At 38.1% G+C, this 20,615-nt stretch overlaps 1 protein-coding gene across 1 annotated transcript; it reads right to left on the bottom strand.

Moving 5' to 3' along the window:
* Positions 1-8,811: 8,811 nt before the first annotated feature.
* Positions 8,812-20,037, bottom strand: LOC109238075 (phospholipase D gamma 1-like). Its single transcript, XM_019404508.1, has 10 exons — positions 17,854-20,037; positions 17,035-17,151; positions 16,184-16,378; positions 14,484-14,732; positions 14,325-14,393; positions 14,057-14,204; positions 12,744-12,892; positions 12,392-12,559; positions 11,868-12,065; positions 8,812-9,539 (listed from the first exon to the last, which is right to left on the bottom strand). The coding sequence occupies exons 1-10, from the start codon at positions 19,522-19,524 to the stop codon at positions 9,246-9,248; spliced, it is 3,258 nt and encodes a 1,085-aa protein (XP_019260053.1). The 5' UTR covers positions 19,525-20,037; the 3' UTR covers positions 8,812-9,245.
* Between the last annotated feature and the right edge of the window lie 578 nt (positions 20,038-20,615).

The following is a 20,615-nucleotide window of genomic DNA, read 5'->3' as shown; positions in this document are numbered from 1 at the left end:
GTATGTTGTCTTGTCGGTCTGAAAAGCTGACCGTCTGCAGAAAAGTTATTCCATTTCAGAAAAAGTTAATATGTATAGCGTGGTTGAATACTGCATTTTGTGTGTTGCCTTGCCTATAAATGACGGCCACATTCTAGTTATTTTCTGCGCTTAACAATACCCAATAGCAAATATTTCCATAAAAGCAAGGTTCTTTTTTTTTACGCTTTAACAAATGTCTGAACCCCTTTATATACCAAGGTGCGAGTGCGGCAAAAAATGCATGATGCAAGACTGTTGGGATGATGGTGAAGCTGGACGCCGCTACTAGGTGTGTATGAACAAGTTTTATAGGGTTCCCGACGAACCTGTTTGCAATTTTGAGGTATGGATTGATGAACCCTGTCAGCAGGAATACTACAAAGAAATGTTTCAGTATCTTCATTATTTGACCTTGAAACAGTGGGAAAGAGAGCGACAATACAAACGAGAAGTTACGGAATTGAAGGAGAGACTCAAAGAGGTGGAAGAAGAAAAAAATAAGCTGGTAGAAAAATTTAAGTGGTTGAAGCAGAGAATACTAGGCGGTGGTGACTAAACAATGACATATATGTGTTGAGCGTAGTAGTGTATCTTTATATTTTCCGTGTCATGTATTTTCATTAGTTGTACTGAATTTAAGTTATGTTAAGTTTCTATGTTTGTGTTTGTGTTGTAGTGTTAAAATAAAGAAGAAACGGGGTAATAAAAATATAATGCGCATATTATGTAAGCATAAAAAATTGTTGTTACTATTTACATAATTTATTATTTACATAAAATACAAAAAAAGAAAATCAATGAGTCCCACAGCCCTTGTGCTTCAATGCAGTCGCTGGCCTGAGGCGCATCCCCTCCAGCCCGGATACACTATCAGGATCATCCTCATCACGTCGCCTCTTTATATGAGGATGCACTGCAGCATGATCGTCAGTTGGGCTGGCAGGGTCGGTAGAAGGGGCCGTCGGTCCATCAGCCTTCTACAAAACAATAAGTAAGCTCAGTATATAAAAATTTATATTAGTAATGTACGTGTTAAGTCAAAAACATTTTCTTACCATGGTCTCGTCGGGCTCCTGAATATAAGCATCCATGGTGTCCTCAGCATCGCACAAAGTGGCCTCCATGACGGGTTGGGATGAAGCCTTAATAAGAAAATTAAAAATTAATTTATGGCGAATCAATGAGAAAAAAAACAAATTAAAATTTAATAGTAATACAAACATACCTGCGCCTGTGATAGATCCGCACCACCCGACGAGGATGAGCCATAACTCAACCTGCGCCACCATCCACCTCTCTGGTCGGAGGATCCTCAGCTGCGGTCGATGGGCCTCGAAAGAACTGCTCCCAATCATGTCCGGTGAAGCTCGTGCCCATAATCAACAATGGATCTGACGGGGTCACCTACAATGCTGGCAGCTCCAACTGAAGGTTGTACGACGGCATGCTGCTGGGATGCTCGTTTGGCTGAGGAATGTCACCTGGCAGATCAGCTCCAACCTCCTCATCAGGTGCCTCAATGCCCCCTTGCTGGGGACCACCTCCTCGCCATCCCTCACGACCCCGTGGGGCACCCCTACCTCGTGGGACAGCCCTGCCTCGTAGGGCAGCCCTGGCTCGTGCTCGTCCCCTCGAGCGTGCGACAGGCCTACCCCGATGGTGGTGCTCTGGCGCCACATAATCAGGGTCTTGATCTAACCGCTCGCCCTGTTTGGCTTGCTGTAGTGTCCGGAGAGCCAGCTCTGTCACCTGCTGGCCATACTCAGCGACCGCAGGATCGCCGGCATGTTGCTGCATCTGCATTCCCAACTGGTAGAATAAATGATGACCAATAGCCTGGACAACATTTAAAATATTAATTACAGAACGCTATATCACAGTTATAAGTAAGAATACCAAATAACATACTAGTGCCTCGTGCCTCGTGCCTCCCGGTGTATGGTCTGTACCGATTGCCAGCTTGATGAACGGGGTTCCCGATAAAAAGTCGGGTAACGCGGCGGTACCTGGACGTATAAAGCTGAATAGTCGTCGTCTCGATCTGTGAAGGTGGGGGCGGAATCAGGTCAGCTCGCTGGTCCCAAGTATGGACCTGCGCCTCTAGCCATGCTGGAAATGCGTCGTCCGCCCTCGAACGATCATCCCGCTGATAATGTGTAGCCTCCCATGTAGGCCCCCTCGGTACAGTCTGCAGACGGCCAAACTGGTGAAGTACCCGCTCTGTGGCATGATGCTCCACAATATCGAGGCACATCAGCGGGACGGAAGTGCTTCAAATCAGTCGGTCGGCCGAGCAATAATCGGGCAGTCCACCTATCAAGTCGTCGCTGTATGGCGTCCAGATGAACTATCAAATAAGAACATAAAAGTGAGTATGCGCAACACAAGTGAATTTATACCAAGTACATTTAGGTACACATTTACCTGTGCGCCCCCCAGCATATCCAACACATCCCTGACAAGGGGGAGATTATGATGAGCATCAATGGCTCGGTAATTTCCACGCCGTAGAACCCACCTCCTAGCTAGAGGGAGAAACGGAGGTTCTACATACGGAGGTAATGATGGTAGAGGTGGCTGAAACTGCAGGAACCGCTCGTAGGCCCAAACCTAACATACAAGGTTGACGTAAAGTTTAAGATAAATTTTAACTAGATAGAATTGGAAGTAATGAACAGAGTATTCGAATATGTTGTTACCTGTAGAAGCGGCAGAAAACCACATACGTCGCTCTGGGTGCCCATGCTCACCAGGCACATATGCATGTACATGTAAGCGAGAACAGCAGCACCCCAGCTGTACTGGGGTAAAGCATCTAGCAGCTGAAGATGATGTAGAAATCGCAAACTCACTAGATTTCCCGAAGTGTTCGGGAAAGAGACCCCCCCCCCCCCCCTCCAAAAAAAAATAAGGAGCAGCACCAACCTCGTGTACCGGTGAATATGTAGATCATCTGTCTCGCCGGTGATGTCGGGGTGCAATATCTCCAAATGCTATCTAATAGCTGTCAAACCCATGCGACTGGCCCCTGAATGTGCAGTCTCATCCTGTGGCCTGAAACCAGTGAGCTGCTGCATCAAGTCTAAATACTGGGCACGCGACATATATCTCATACCCTAAGGCAGTGCAACGGCCAGTCCATCAGCAGGCAGCCCATATAAAACCTCAACATCCTGCAGCGTGATGGTGGCCTCGCCAATGGGCAGGTGGAATCCGGTCTCCACCGCTCTATCTAGGCCGTGATCAGAGACCAGTCGAGCTGCAGCCGCCCAATCTCAAAAATCCTATAGAAGCTGGTATCCCTCAGGTGCTGGACTACACGAGGATGGAAAGGTCTGTCCCTCATAAAGTCCCACAAGTCGTCCACTCTCCTGGCGCGGAGAGTCTGGTCCAGTAGCTCTCCCTCCCATACGTAGTCGGACCTATGATCGCCCTGTAACACTAATAGCTCATCGGAGAAAGGTCCAGGATGCACAGGCGGCACGTCCATGTCGTCTACTGTAAATTAAACAATATTAATTGTGTATTTGTTTTGTAAATTAAATAATTAATTTTTAATTGGACAGAGTATATATCTATGGGTTCCAGGCTCGATATTTGAGGCCTCGTAGCACCAAGCTATCCTAAATTCTTATGTGTGTCAATTTTAATTTTTTCATAATTTTGTGTGTTTGATTTATAAATTAAATAATTAATTTTTAATTGGACAGAGTATATATCTATGGGTTCCAGGCTCGATATTTGAGGCCCAGTAGCACCAAGCTATCCTGAATTCTTATGTGTGTCAATTTCAATTTTTTTCATAATTTTGTATGTTTGATTTATAAATTAAATAATTAATTTTTAATTGGACAGAGTATATATCTATGGGTTCCAGGCTCGATATTTGAGGCCCAGTAGCTCCAAGCTATCCTGAATTCTTATGTGTATCAATTTCAATATTTTTATAATTTTGTGTGTTTGTTTTGTAAATTAAGTAATTGATTTTTAATTGGACAGCGTGTATATATATATATATTATATATATGGGTTCCAGGCTCTATATTTGAGGCCTAGTAGCACCAAGCTATCCTAAATTCTTATGTGTGTCAATTTCAATTTTTTTCATAATTTTGTGTGTTTGTTTTGTAAATTAAATAATTAATTTTTAATTGGACAGTGTATATATCTATGGGTTCCAGGCTCGATATTTGAGGCCCAGTAGCACCAAGCTTTCCTGAATTTTTATGTGTATCAATTTCAATATTTTTATAATTTTGTGTGTTTGTTTTGTATATTAAATAATTAATTTTTAATTGGACAGTGTATATATCTATGGGTTCCAGGCTCGATATTTGAGGCCCAGTAGCACCAAGCTATCTTGAATTCTTATGTGTGTCAATTTTAATATTTTCATAATTTTGTGTGTTTATTTTGTAAATTAAATAATCAATTTTTAATTGGACAGCGTATATATCTATGGATTCCGGGCTCGATATTTGAGGCCTAGTAGCACACTATTCTGAATTCTTATGTGTGTCAATTTTAATATTTTTATAATTTTGTGTTTTTTGTTTTATAAATTAAATAATTAATTTTTATAAATTATAATTGGATAGAGTATATACCTATGGGTCCCAGGCTCGATATTTGAGGCACAGTAGCACCAAGCTATCCTGAATTCTTATATATGTCAATTTTAATATTTTTATAATTTTTTTATAAATTAAATAATTAATTTTTGTAAATTGTAATTGGACAGAGTTTTTGTTTGATCTATCAATATAGTAGATACTTAAACTACAGTTATTCTACGCTAAAAGGCTCTACATTTTACTACGCTAAAAGACTATACATTTTACTTTGCTAAAAGGGCACTAGTCTTTAAGCAAATAAATAATCTAAACTAAATAAAAACAACAAATATATTTTTGTAACATAACATTCATGAAATTACATATAAAACAGTAAAAGGAATTTATGAATATTTTTATTAACAAAAACAATAATTTGTCAACTTTTAAATATTCTTTTAAAACACTAATATCTTCATCCGGATAAAAATAACATACTAGTTTAATCGCAAACAAAACACAAAACAACATGGAAACACATTCAAGACAACTAATATGCATTATTATACGAGTTTCAACATAAACTAAATAGGAATACCTCGATTTATGTTTTTAGAAAAGTCAATAAATTGAATTTTTGAGTCCGAAACGAGGAAACCACAACAATAGAAGCCTTGGGTAGGATGTGGGGCCTATAATCTTATCTTTTTGAGTGATGGGTGGGGTCCACTCGAATTTATTTTGGAGAAAAAAAGGGGGGACCGCTGGTTTTGTTTTTTAAAAAATGGGGGAAGGGGTCTGTTTCTGTCGTTGGGGGAAGAAGAAGGAGGTTTTAATGAACAGGTATAGCGCGGTATTATAATGCGCTATATATAACGCGGCATTATACCGCACTATACTTTAACGGCAGAAACACCGTTAAAGTATAGCGCGGTATAATACCGTGGTATATATAGAAAAGTAACTTTTTTTAGGCAGTAGAAACGTATTTTGAGTCCAAAACCACAATATTTAGGTTTTGGACTCGCTAGAGCCCTAAGGTTTCAAGCTCATGTACCATTAAAATTCTGGGAGGGGGGGGATGTGTACTAACTGCAGCCTTTCTTATTAACAGACTGCCATCTTCAGTCCTATCTGGGAAATCTCCTTATGAGGTTTTTCATGGACATCCTCCCTCACTTGACATCATTAGAGTTTTTGGATGTCTTTGTTATGCAACCACCTTACACAACACTGACAAGTTCTCACAAAGAGCAATACCTGCTATCTTCATGGGTTATTGAACTTCTCAAAAGGGTTATAGATTATACAGCATCGTCACTGGCACTTTCTTTGTCAGTAGGGATGTTTCTGTCAGAGAAACAGTGTTTCCATTTAAGTATCCTAAATCCACCTTCCTTCATACTCTATCTTCAAGATCATCACCTACATTTCCTATAAGTGCTCCAACTTTCCCTTGTGATGATTATTTTCCTGCTTCTATGGATCTCTTACCACCTGCAACTCTAAACTCTGATTCTCCTTCAACTACTTCTGAACATCCCTTATCTCCATCTACCTCCTTTCCTATGTCCTCTCCACTTACTCATCTTCATCTACCTCTCATATTCCTTCTCCTACTCCAGCATCCTCTCATATCCTGTCTGATCCTCCTCCAATCTTATCTTCAGCTCCACAACACCGGGATCTGCCTCCTACTCCTGCAGCTCCTTTAAGGAAGTCTGGAAGGCCATCTAAACCACCCTTGTGGCTTACAGACTTTGTCCATCAAGTCAAACCTTCATCCTCCTCTCCTTATTCCATCACTGATTCCATTAATTGCTCTTCCTTATCCTCTTCTTATCAAACCTGTTTGTCTTCCTATTCATTCATCATTGAACCAACCTCTTTTGATCAAGCTGTCATTGACAGCAATTGGGTTCAAGCTATGAAACTTGAGGTTCAAGCAGTCACAGACAATAATACGTGGGAGTAGTGACTTTGCCTGCAAGGAAGTCTCCCATAGGTTATAAGTGGGTTTACAAGGTCAAGTACAAAGCTGATGGATCTATAGAGAGGTATAAAGCCAGGTTAGTGGCTAAGGGGTTTACTCAGCAGGAGGGTCTGGATTATCATGAGACCTTTTCCGCTGTAGTTAAAATGGTCACAGTCAGGAGTGTGGTTGCCTTGGCTGCTTAGTATGCTTGGCCCTTGTTCCAGATGGATGCTTATAATGCATTCCTCCAAGATGATCTTTCAGAGGAGGTCTACATGTCTTTACCACAGGGCTTTGGTAGTCAGGGGGAGACTAGAGTGTGTAGACTACTCAAGTCCCTGTATGGTCTGAAGCAGGCCAGCAGGCAATGGAACCTGAAGCTGACTTCAGCCCTTGTACACTCTGGTTTTAGCCAAAGCAAACTGGACTATTCCTTATTTACCAAAAGGAATGGTAGGGATATAGTAATCATATTAGTATATGTAGATGATCTCCTAGTTACAGGAAGTGACAATGATATAATACAAGATGCCAAAAGGATTCTGAATGGTAACTTCAAGATGAAAGATTTAGGAGAGCTCAAATTTTTTCTTGGTATTGAGTTTGCAAGATCACACAAAGGCATTTTTATGAATCAAAGGAAATATGCCTTAGAGCTTATCTCAGAATGTGGCTTAGGGGGAGCATGACCAGTTAGATTTCCACTGGATCAAAATGTGAAGCTAACTAGTGTGGAATACGACAAATTATTTGGGATACAGGAGAATGATCATGAACTTGAAGACACAAGAGTATACCAGAGGTTAATTGGCAGATTTCTATATCTGGCAATCACAACACCAGATATCTGTTTTGCAGTTCAAACTCTAAGTCAATTCATGAATGCACAAAAGTTCTCACTATGAAGCAGCCCTAAGAGTAGTAAAATATGTGAAAAACAGCTTAGGGAAAGGTCTGCTGATGAATAGCAAACAGAGTGGCAAGGTTATGGCATTTTGTGATGCTGACTGGGCATCATGCCCAGTAACCAGAAAATTAGTAACAGGCTATTGCATAAAACTTAGATATTCATTGATTTCCTGAAAATCCAAGAAGCAGAGTACAATTTCAAGAAGCTCAGCAGAAGCAGAATACAGGAGTATGACCGCAACTGTAGCAGAATTGGTATGGTTACAAGGATTACTTGAAGAGATAGGTATGAAGGTTGATTTGCCCATGGAGTTATACCGTGACAATAAAGCAGCACTGCAGATTGCATCTAATCCTATGTATCATGAACGTACAAAGCATATAGAAATTGACTGTCATTTTATTAGAGAAAAGTTGCAAGCAGGAATGATAAAAACAGCTCATGTGCCCAGTAAGGAGCAGATAGCAGACATATTGACAAAGGCACTTGGGAAGCAGTTGCACAGTGAAATGATTAGCAAGTTGGGTATGATAAATATTTTTCATCACCCAACTTGAGGGGGAGTGTTGAAATCAACATGTGTAGTATAAAGTTGTACATAAACAATGATATTTGTACATAGTTAATTAGTACTAGTTTAGCACTAACAGTTAGTTATATGTATTTTTAGAGGAAGTTAGAATATGGGTTATATATGTAAGGGTTACACACGAGTACATTGAGAGGTAATAACAGAGTAAAAATTCTCCAAAACTTTCCTTCTTCTTTCTCTCTTCTCTTTCTCTCTTAGCTCAAAGAACAGATCTTATTCTCCTTTCAATAAGAATCTTTTTTTTGTCCACTCCAATTTTTGTACTTACAAATTCTTTTATTTAAAGATCCATTTTGCCTCTAGAGACTGTTATGTAATATATTTCAGTTTACGTGTCAAAACTTTTTTTTTATTCTTTTTGACACAATGCCTAGTAAGACATCATCATATGAAACAAAGAAAGAATAGTAGAGAAAATTTGTTTTCCTCACGGAATGGCAGTTGCACTTATCATAATCATAATACTATGTCTTACATTTCAGATAATTCAGATAATTTTCAGCATCCATAAGGTCTTACATTTCAGGCTGCGATTCTTCATCTATATATCATTGGTACCTAGTCTAGATTCTCTAAAACCTAACACAACTAGTAAAGGAGCAGGAGAAATAACTTAAAAAAGTAACCAAGAAGTTCCAGTAATATGGAGTTCAAGCACATATATAGTTAAAGAAGCAGAAACAATTCCATCCATATAGTTTTTCTTTCATATGAATTATCATTCAAACAACCTAGCTTCAATTTGAATCACAATGTCAAGTGATTTCCAAACTACTGCTGTTCAATTGCACATTTCTCACTCTCGTAATTTTTCAAGAACAATACGTACATCAACATCATTTGGACATTAATTTGAAATATAAAGTAAAACCTTAAACCACCATAGTCCGACCTAAAGATAGAAGCCGTTAGTAAGATTAACACACTTGTATCCTCAAAATGAATAGTACAATCTATGCTAAAATTCACAAATTGTTGCTAGCTTGTTACAGACTTTCAAAATCATAAAAATTAAACCGGAAATAGCAACTGTACAATTTTCTACTATACTCAACATTATCACCCTCTTCCTCTGGCTAATTGTTAACCGTATGAATCAATGGAAAACTGCTTTAGATACTAATCAAGGCTGTATAATTTCTTCAGGGTTCAAATTAAAGTCTCTACCAATGATATGCAGGAAAAAAGGAGAAATCAAATGGTAAGGTTTTCTTGAATTGCAACGAAGGATCCTATTATGTTTCCACCAACATCTGGGAAATTTGGACATCCAGGAAGATTCTTCACCTTACCTTTGCGATCAACTTCAACAGGGTATTTTAAGAGGTGCCCTCTCATTTCTGTTACTTCATCAGCTGCAAATTGCTTCCAGTTAAATTCACCCATGGACCTGACCCGTCTTACACATTCTAACGACTCCGGCTGTGTGAAGCAGTCCTCAACAACTCCAAGATGCTCAGCCCACAGAGACATTCTATATCCAAATATCTGCAGAAGAAGACACACACATATAAAATATTTGTAAGTACACACACACACACACACACACACACATATATATATATATATATATATATATATATATATATATATATATATATATATATATATATTCTTTAAGTTTCCTATATACATCTATATAACCTAGGTCAGAGACTCTGAATGCAAGTGCAACCGCTGCTTATATGCTTATAATCCGCCTTGAGGTATTTTGATCAAAATAGGGAAACACAGAGACGTTATCTTGCAAATACTCCTAGTAGTATGTAATTACGTTTTCTGGAGCATAAATATTACAGTAAAACAAAAACTAACTCAAGGTCAAACGCAAAATAAGAAAATGTAGGAGAGATGGAGCGGCTTAAGTTTTATTCCACTTGTTAAAAGCAAAGCAAAAGAAATGTCCCAAAGCTCGCGTAAAGAATCACTAGAAGTTATATGTTTTGGTTTCAGTTTGATATTGGGCAGCAAACATGAGCATTGTACAGAAAACTAGATTATTTAATTAGCAACATAACCTTTGCACTATATAAGGAGACTGAGCGAGAATAGAAAAGAAATATTTTATACAAGAATTACACAATTGGTGAATGAAGTTAAAAAACTCATGATCAAAATCTTTAAAGGAGCTTCAACAGTTGGTTGTCCTAAAATAGTCTTGTTCTACAAAGGCACAAAACAACAGAGTCAAAAGTGAGATTAGACGAGATTGTGGTTCATGAATACAGATTCAGATATTTAAGCTCAATATCTTCAAGAGAATGACATATTAGATTAATATGTAGCACATAATCAAATAGAATAGGTGAAAGGGGAAAATGCTGTAGGAGTGCTATGCGATAGAAAGAACCTAACAAAGTAAAAAACAAATTTTACATACAGTTACGGACTAGATGAGTGCCGTAGAAATGAGGATCTTAAAATGGATGAGCTATAAGACTAGACAAAATTAAATGCTCACATCCGACACAGGATGCAAGTAACAAACACAGAGAGTATCACAAGAGAAAGTCGCTTGAGAACGACGAATCTGGTTTCAAGAGCATATCTTACTCTAATAGGGGGTAAAGACTTTCTGAGTGAAGGAAAGCCCAACTATATATGTAATATCTTAGCTGCCAACAAGGCAAGTGCCTTATTAAGCCTACCTGCTCAGGAGCAAGTGTTGAAAGAAAATATAGAAGAATTCAACAATACTACCCCCCCCCCCCCCCCTCCTCCTGATTTATACATTCTTAATGGTTGGTAGGTTGTCCAGGATACTTAGATGGTTTTGTTATGCCTTAGATCTCCAAATGCACAGGCTCGTGCAGTACCATAATGATTTCTTTTTCTGGTGCTGCTGCTAAATTTCATTATTACCTTTCGTCTTACAAAGAAGACAAAATAACAACCACTATTACAATGATTGGAAAAAGGTCCTAAAATCACATGGAAGGAACTTGTTTCACAATACGTCCAATCTCTTGGAATCATGCGGTTAGTTAAGAACAAAATACAATGGAAGCAAATGACCAATGGGGTAATACCAATTAGTTGGCATGAAGGCTTAATTCATGTCATTACACTTACATTATATCTCGTGTTTGCCAAAAATATTCTCAGTGTGAGATTTTTTTATCAATTTAGCGATATTTGTGAGATATAAAAAACCTTTAGTTTTTAGAATATCTAATTTGTATGAAAAGACAAATTAATGGGTAACTATATTGAAAAGTCCCAAATAGAGCATAGCTGATAAGAGGATTCATATTACCGACCCGAATTATTTTAGATTCGAAGTTTTTTTTTTGTTTTTTTTTTTTGAAATAGGTAACAGTATATTCATCAGTAGGAAATGCGGACACCATATTTACGAAATATCTAAGCACAAAAACTTGTTCATCTTACAAGGATTACTTGCTAAGACTAACTACAGAGATTCCAAAAAATCTAGTAAAGATCAGCGTCCTCTATAAGGTTTTCTTTACACCAGAAATATAAGGATACTACACAGTTCATCTTAATTCTCTCTGTAGAGCTGCTACTATTTTCAAAGCACCTTGCATTTCTCTCTTTCCACTAGATTCAAAGTATAGTTAATTGATTGTTTGATACTAGTTAGTAGACTGATTGACAACAAGGCACAAAAGCAAGCGTTGTTGCACATCCTCTTCTTTCTTTGAGAGTGCGTATTTTGGTTCATTTCTATCTACAATATCTGCTAAGTGTGAGCATGGACACCTAATAAGTACCTTATGATTTTTAAGTCAAGATTTCTTCCGGATTGATAATGTAACCAAATTATTCAGCACATATATCAAATTTGCTAATCACCTGTCCAAAGGGTCTTGACTGTTTTCTTGCCCATGTATGATGAGGTTGATATGCTCCCATTGCTATCTCTGTGTCTCTAGTGCCCTCCAGGGAGCGCTGGTTGATGTTTGCAGATCCCAATATCACATACTCATCATCCACAACCATCCCCTTAGAATGAACGTAAATCATGAATCTGCAGTTTTTTCGACTGAATGCCTGCAACAACATATTCAAACCATTAACTCTGTAACTGATCAATAATGTGCAGTGCACAGAACAGGAAGCCAGACAGTTTTACAACAAACAAAAGGAGGAAACTTAAAAGAAGAAATGACCACCTATTGCTATTTGTTTGTGTTTCAAACAAAGCCTCTCCACTAAAAAAAGGCAACAATCTTACAGCGAAGCAATTGGTAGAAGAAAAATAAATTTAATAAAATGAAAATAAAGAGAAACTTCCAGGAACAGGAAAGTGACAAAAATCAAAAGTTGCAAGTCTTCATATTCTATTGGAGAAGGAGAATGGAGGTCAATGCAAGTACCTGAGGAGTGTTTGCAGTGCCGGGACTCCCAGTTCCCCCAACATTACCAGCCTCACGGTTACCAAGACAGTAGAAATTCAAATAATCTTCTGGAGAGTATGCATCCTCAAGACCAACCTCCTCTAAAGCCTTGTAAATAGTCTCATACATCATTTGCATTGTCTTGTTCTGCAAACCAAAGTGGAAGACCTAAGGTTTCACTTGCACAACTTAATAACTTTTAACAATTAGAAGACAGTTGATTATTTGATAATTCAGCTGGTACACAGTTCGTCCTTCACAAAACACTTCAATCAGCTTAGAAAGATATGTTAGCATACTTAGTATGCCGCAAACCTCTCATGTGCTCTACCTGCCAATAAAGAATTCTCTGTGTAGCAGCCCCAGTTGGATTACCCTCTGGCCACATTGGGAGGACAATGTATACTGCAAACCTCTCATGTGCTCTGATTTTTTCGGCTATTTTTAGTGCAATTTCCATTGGAATCAGATTATTTGCACCTGCAGCACACAGAAAACTCAGTTATCTGAATTGCTTTGACAACCAGAAGAATAGCTTTATTACTTTCCAAGATATGTAGAACTGTTAAAAGATAAAATCATTTAGCCAAATAAAGATGCAGCATTAGCATTGGACGAGTGAATACCGTCACTCTCTTTAAATTTTTTCATAAATAAATGAAAGGTTAAAAATGTAAAATAATTAACAGGATTAGAAGTACCACAATGTTGTATTAAAAAGACCTTGGGAGCATGCCTTACGGCTAAGGACACCCCCCCCCCCCCAGACACACACAAAAAAAAAAGGAACATGACCTACGGCTATGATTAAAAAAAATCAGTTTCTTTCATCTGTAGAAGAATGCCTTTTCAAGTTTCCTTTCCAGAGTATATGCACTTCTCCGTCTTTTACAGTTATGCTTAAAATGCTAAGTTAAATCCTTATCTTTGACTTAGATATGGAAACACGTTCATCTATCTGATCTGACCTCATAAGTATAACAAGTTTTTGTCACTTCCAGAACTCCCTTATCCCACCCCTTCCCCGCCTCTAAAAATAAAGAAAACAAGCATACATAAGGATTAGGAAGAAGATGATAATTAACCATAAATTAGAGCTGGTTAGTGGTTATGTCAAACCCCAAGGACATAAGTTATCTATGTAATTCGTGCAGGTGTACTCATACGTAATACTGTACTGAGTCTAATTCAACAGCCAAAAAAAGAGATCTAGCAGATATGGACAGTTAGACACATCAGAATTAGTGTCCATAACCATCTGTCTGAACTCTGAAACATCAGGAAGAACTTGTGGAACATATGCATGAAACCTCTTTGTGGTGGGCCTAAGGGCCGGTTTCTTCCGCATAGAGAGCTGGCCCTCCCAAAGAATCCTGCATATGCAGTTGGTTGGTCTCCAAATTCAGGAATGAGCTTCACATTGGATCCATCAATGGTAAAGGGACCCTATAAATGCTGTTGCACTAGCAGCAAAGTAGGAGTATCCAGTCAAAGTTGCAAATAGGCCAAGAACGGTAAATTTTGTAAGTCTACTCCAACGAGATTTTCCATAAAAAGTAGCAAATTACAATTATTAACCTGCTTACTCAATGTGTATTGAGACATCAATAATACTTTGTACATAGCATGAAAATATCATCTTACCAATATCTTTATGTTGACTCCAATTGAATGAGGAACCAATAAAATATTGATTTTCAATGTAAATGAAATGTTGTGCAGCACGAATGGCCTTCACATATGCTGTGTGTATGCTCATGTCAATAAGTACATTTTTCCCACAGACCAGGTTCTGCAAGAAAAAGAAAAGAAACGAAAATTAGTATATACTTGGAATAAGTAAACGAGTATATGTTTTGGAGCAGACAAAGGATCTCCTCCCTGTCATTGCCCCTGCATCTTTCTTTCGCACCTTCATTGTAGCTTCTTTGGGATCCTTTGGAAAGCCTTTGACTGAATTTGAATCAATTGAACGAAAAATCTGGTTGATAATTGAAAAAGAATGTCACCACAAGATCAAATACAACACTCCAATTAAATTTCTATCTATCGATATTATGTTAATAACAACCTGTACATGCCAACCGTTAGGGTCATCGCCGCTCACAGATGGAGCATCAGAAATACCAAGAATTTCAGGCATTCTTTCAATTCGGAGCAAAGCATCATCATACGATGTCTTCAACTTTTTAATGCCATGAGGCTTTGAAGCCTTCAACCAGCGCTCCTCGAAGTTTGAGAGAACATCATATGCTGCAGGCCCATCAATTTTACTGTGCAGGTCATGCCATGGTTCTCTAGGACAACCAGCTACACTCCCCTGTTAAGTACATGAGATGGATTACTATCAAAGCAACACAAATAATTACATTGACTTCTTGGTGGAGAAAGGTAATTGTATGACAAGACCCTAGAGACATATCAAAGAAACACAACAAAATATTACTCCTCCCTCCAACTTATATAATGTAGTTTGACTTGGCACGGAATTTAAGAAATGAAGAGTTTTGGAAGTTGTGGATCTTAAACATGCCATATCATTTGTGTGGCTATAGAAGCTTCTCACTAAGCATAAAATGCGAAGCTTAAAGTAAAATTATTTCCAAATATAGAACTGTTTCATTCTTTTGGAACGGACTAATAAGAAAATAATGTCAGATAAAATGGAACAAGACTAACTCACATGACAAAAGTTTTCATCTGAAGATGTATATTTCTACTTTAAGATTGTGATTGTAAAGCCTAATGAAAAAGGTTGATACAGTTCACTCATGATAAATAGGTAAAATCTTTTCTCCTGCTACAATACTGAATGATGTAACTTGACTAGGGATAATTATTAAGGCAAGAAACCTAAATGTCAACTAAGGAAGATGTAGGAGGACAAAGTTCATTCTCTTCTTTTAGCCAAACCATGTACTTTTGTTCCAAAGGTTGAAAATGGTATAAGCTTGTTAACAATATTGATCTACATTTGTCTTCCAGTTTCAAATTCTACACCGTACTTCAACTAGACATGGTTATTAAGATGATGGTTGCAAATGTATATTGTCAACATTATTTCGAAATATGAAGGACGAACAGTCAGATCTGAAAGACGTCCTGTAATGGTTCTCATCAACTAACTGTGTAATATTGGAATTAAATTGGAGAAGAAAGTAAAGTAGTTCCTTACAGATATTATTTGGGGACATGAAAATAGGGGAACAATGATTTTCGCTTTGAAATCAGGAAATAGATTCTCAACTAGATGGGAACGGTGCAGGAAGCACAAATGACAATAACCTGCTCTCTGGTCATTTATCAGAATTTATATCAGCTCATATTCTACTAAGCTTTTGAAGAAGAGAGTTGCTGTTTGTAAACCTGAACTGCTTCAGTTTCACACTTATCATTAAAACAAAAAATAAAAGAGAACCAAAAGAATGGTGTTTCCAACTATAGTAGAAATGTACAGGCATTATTTTACACTAGCTGGGGTTGGCCAAGCTCAAAGATATAAAAGAAAGGTACTATGGATAGTCCGGGTAAGAGAATCCTAAAGAGCTTGAGAATAACCAAGTTTTACATATCATTTGACAAATCATAAATAGTTAGACACTGCAAGTAATCAGGGAATAATCATTGTGAAGAATTTCATACTTGCTAATATAACTACTCTATGTGGTGGAAAATCAGCAAATTAACAACAGTAATTAATGTCTATGAAAACAAGCTAAAGGACATTTAAGGATGAAAACAAGCAAAAGGATATTAAGGATGAAAAGTTACAGCATAAGTAGGGTTATGATAGTCATCAGAGTGCACTGTCTGCAGTGTTCGAAAGAGAGGATGCTCTGGTGTATCATATCGTCCATCACATAAATCAAGTCCTCCAACAAATGCTATGATTTTTCTTCGATTATTGCCAGCATCAGCATCCACTATTACCGTCTTCTGGTGATGTGTATAAATTACTCCAACTTCCTGCATACCAAACTCACAAGATAGGCTATGGAGTACAATAAAAAAGGGAAATTCAAATGAAGTAGTCTAGCAATATAACAGTATAATGTAAATTTTTTGTACTGAAGACATCATCAGATGTACCTTAGTGGCAACGACCTAAAGTTTTCAAATCTTTTGACATAGTGGTAAGAGGCATGCAATACAATAAAAAGTTAACAGGACTGTTTCACCCACATGTTAAAGGACTCTGGGCACACCTTGAATGATTGGCATCGGGACATGCCAGCAAGGAAACATAGCGGGAAAGACAGAAATCAATGCAGTCAAATGAGATTTAATGTCTGAACAAACTTTGCTTTGTCGGGGATCATTACTTAAATAGTCCTCACATAGAAAAGACAAACAGGGGGTTGATACTTGGAGAAACTAAAGCTCAGTAGAAACCTAATGGCAAAAGGAAGTTATCCCTCCACTGATCAAGGAAGCTAATTCAAAAATTATTTGCAAGTATAAAAAATTATATATGTATTAAAACAGAATGATGTTAAATGGCCAGAATCCCAAGATTTAGAATTCTTCCAGGGCTGCTGATATCTTGTAACTCTTTTTGATAACTGGTCATATAACTTATCCCATATAGAAACTACAGAAAGAAACGTCAAAATCTAACTTACCCTCTGCTTGACCCAACTGTGACGCTTCCCTGCCACTCGAGGACAAAGCAGCACTCTTACAGAAGAATGTTTAAAAAAACTACGAGTCTCTTCATCATGGGTTGCCATAACGCCATCCTGCAGTTCAAAATTAAGCATTCAAAACTAAATTAACATGAAGCCTTTGGGGATTATCTAAAACAGCTAACAAGAAGATGAAAACACAAAATGGTTAGAGCGCAACTATGTATTTGCTCTGCAGAAGAAATGCTAAAACAGAAATACATCATGAGTTGATCTCGGAGAACTAAGTGGATATCAAGATATGCATATGTCATAAGTATAACAGAACCATAAGCAATCTTGCACGTACGAGGCATGGATTCTTTCAGTTGTCTTAGTTGATGCACTAGTTTTCCAGGCTGAAAATGATAAATGTGCCCTTGACTGCAATTTAACTTGGCACTCACAGATTATGTAACTTAAAGCCAGTCACTGACTTACTTTATTAAATATACTGTCTATGAATGTATATATTGGTGTTTCACAGATTTAACGATTAGATTTCCGGGTAGAAGTGTTCAATAATTGAATAAACAACACAATATGTGCAGATGATGCATGCATGAGAATAGGTGTACAATGTCACATAATCTTTTCTCCAGACATTTCAAATGATCATTTGGAAAAATAAAAAGGGAAATATTAAATTTACATCTGAGGTATGCTGCTAATAACAACTTAAGACATTGAAATTTAATTTAAATCTTTAAATGATGCTTGAATATTCATTTTCTGCACATACAAATGAGAAGTTCACTAAATATATGTGTCATTTACCGTCTTATAGCCAAGGATGCTTCTTGATGTAGGGTCATCCCATACAAGAAGCAGCACTCTAACACCTTCTTGTGACTTTGACTTCAAAAGATCCCCTAGAGTGTAACTGTCAAGAGAAGCATCATCTCTAACAAGTCTGACTTTGTGCCATACTGACCAACCTGTAATGTAGATCAACCGTCGGGCTTGGCGTATGGCATTACAAATGTCACGCCAGCACTTTCCATGTACATATTGCATTCCAAAGTCAAGCATCAAATTTGGTAGGCTTCCATCAGGAACATGAGCATCTTGATACAGAGTAACTGTTCCACCCATCCTCAGTGGGAAGTAGGTTCCAGGAACTCCATAATACTCAGGACCAGCACCAACTCCATGATGGTAAACACTTAATTTATCAATTGGATAATATTGGACTGATATACTCAAAACAGCTCCAGCCTTGCAAGGTCGTCCGCTACTGTTTAGGATCGGAAAGGACCCCTCTATTTTACCCCCTCCATATATCTGTTCTAGTGGGACAGCCACTGTCCCCATAAGCTGAGAACCTACTATATCATCGTCCTTGACAAGAAATTGTACCTCGGCAGCATAGTGTGCAACAGGGACATTAAAATGTTGCATCCACACGGGATTTTCATTATTGCTTATGACATAAGTCCTGCCAATCACTGCATCAGCTACAGTAATTGAGACGTACGGATCACTTGTGATCTTATTACTCATTTGCCCAAACATATCCCCAATGGTTTTGTGGAACATGTCCATGTTCGGGAGATTTTTTGCTTCGTACACCCAAATATCCAGATTACCGTGTAAGAGCAAAACTTTTAAGTTTTTTTTAGAAGGCGAGAATGGCACAACCTGCATAGCCTGAGTATTCTGTGGTTCAGCACAAGAAGTTGGATAGGTTGGTTTTGGAGACTCCGATCCCCAACTTGAAAAGGAATTAGGTTGGCCATAGATAGTCCCTTGAGCATTGTAGTTTGAGGAAACAGGGTTTGGCCCCAAGTGATATGATGCCGATGCCGGAGCAGGAGGAGAAGCAGGGGCAGAAGGGTGATTTTCAGACAAATTCACCTTTGCTAAGAGATCATGGATTGGTGGATAAGCTGAAGGGCGAGTGGAGGAGTCATCTCTACCATGATCATAGCTTGCCCCAGAATTACTAACAGATGAAACACTATCTTGGCGTTGGAGAGAGTCGTGAACTTTGGATGGTTGGCTCTCCAAAGGCCTTTCTGGCCAGGAATGTGGATAATGCTGAGGTGCAGCATATTGAAAACTGCCTTGCTGTTCAAGAGCAGGCATAGGAGAAGATGTTGCAGGAGGCGGGTATGCGTGAGGTGGATAGGCAGGAGCAACACCATGTAGTGGTGGAGGATAACCATAGTCTAAAGAACTGGAGTGGTGGCGAGCGGGCGCTGGAGGTGCTGTTGGAGCTGGTGGATAGGGATGATAGTTATAGTAGTGACCAGAATGTTGAGTGTTGTAAGGGGGAGGATAATGAGGGGACTGATGAGGATACAAGTATGGACCAGAACCAGGAGGAGGATATGCACCAGAACTGGGAGTGGGGTAGGGTTGATTTGAAGGTGGTGGAACATGAGGAGGGTACCCATAACCAGTGTTATATGGGTATGAAGGTGAAGAATTATTATACTGATCCATTAATATACACTACCAGATTACACTATTTTTAATTCTTTCGTGTACATTAACATACAAACTGATCAAAACCTAACCAACAAATCAAAAGGGTCTGTCCAAGATCTTGAATTTTACCCAATTCAACAGCCCATAAAAAGAAACAAGCTTCCTTTCCCTACTGGAGAAAAAAAAAAGGGGGGGGGGGGGGATTAAATTGCAAAAGAAAGATATTCTAAAGGAAATATATCAAATTGATCGTCTGAAAGTAGAAGATATCAATGAGGTTCTTGAATCTAGAAATTTATTCATAATCAGCAAGGTAAAATGCAAAAGATCAAGAAAAGAAAGTACCTTACACAGGGTTATTGACTAAATTACTAAAAAGAGAAAGAAGATCATAGAAAGTAGCAGGATCAGGTAAAAAGGAGCCTGGAGCTTTCCAAAAGGACAACAATTGAACTTTGTCGACGCGTTTAAGGTAGACTTTACTGCTTCGGAGAAAATGAAGAATGACGGCGTTCAGGGCGAGTGCCGTTATCTTGACAGAACTAGAAAGCTAATTTGACGGTGACGGACTTTTCTGCTGAAGTTCATTCACTTAACGGCGTCCATTTCCCAAACTTTTCTTTGTTGATTCATACAAGAAAGAATTACAAAAAGATAAAATAAAAATCAATGAAATCAGAATTTTTTATGAGTTTCATTTTGGACGGCATAAAAATCTTTAGATTGTCTTCTAATGCGTCACTTGCTCAAGAATCTGGTAAACAACTGCAACTTAGAGCCCGTTTGGCTTAGCTGATTTAGAGTAGCTGATAAGCATTAGGTGTTAAAAAGTACTTTTAAGTGCTGAAGCTGATTTAAAAAATAAGCAGTTACGTGTTTGGATAAAAGTGCTGAAATTAATAATGTGTAGCTAAAGAACCGGGTATACGAAGAGTTTTGTTTTAAAAAAAAGTATTTTAGGGATAGAATAGTAAATATTTTGGTCAAACTTAAACTGCTTATAAGCTGAAATTTGATAAGTTGGGGGAGACCAACTTATGGCTTTTGGCTTATTTTTGGCTTATAAGCACTTGACTTATAAGCACTTTTAATTTTACCAAACGCGT

Source organism: Nicotiana attenuata, unplaced genomic scaffold, assembly GCF_001879085.1.
Source record: "Nicotiana attenuata strain UT unplaced genomic scaffold, NIATTr2, whole genome shotgun sequence".
Classification (NCBI taxonomy): domain Eukaryota; kingdom Viridiplantae; phylum Streptophyta; class Magnoliopsida; order Solanales; family Solanaceae; genus Nicotiana; species Nicotiana attenuata.
This window is presented reverse-complemented; position numbering and strand designations above follow the sequence as displayed.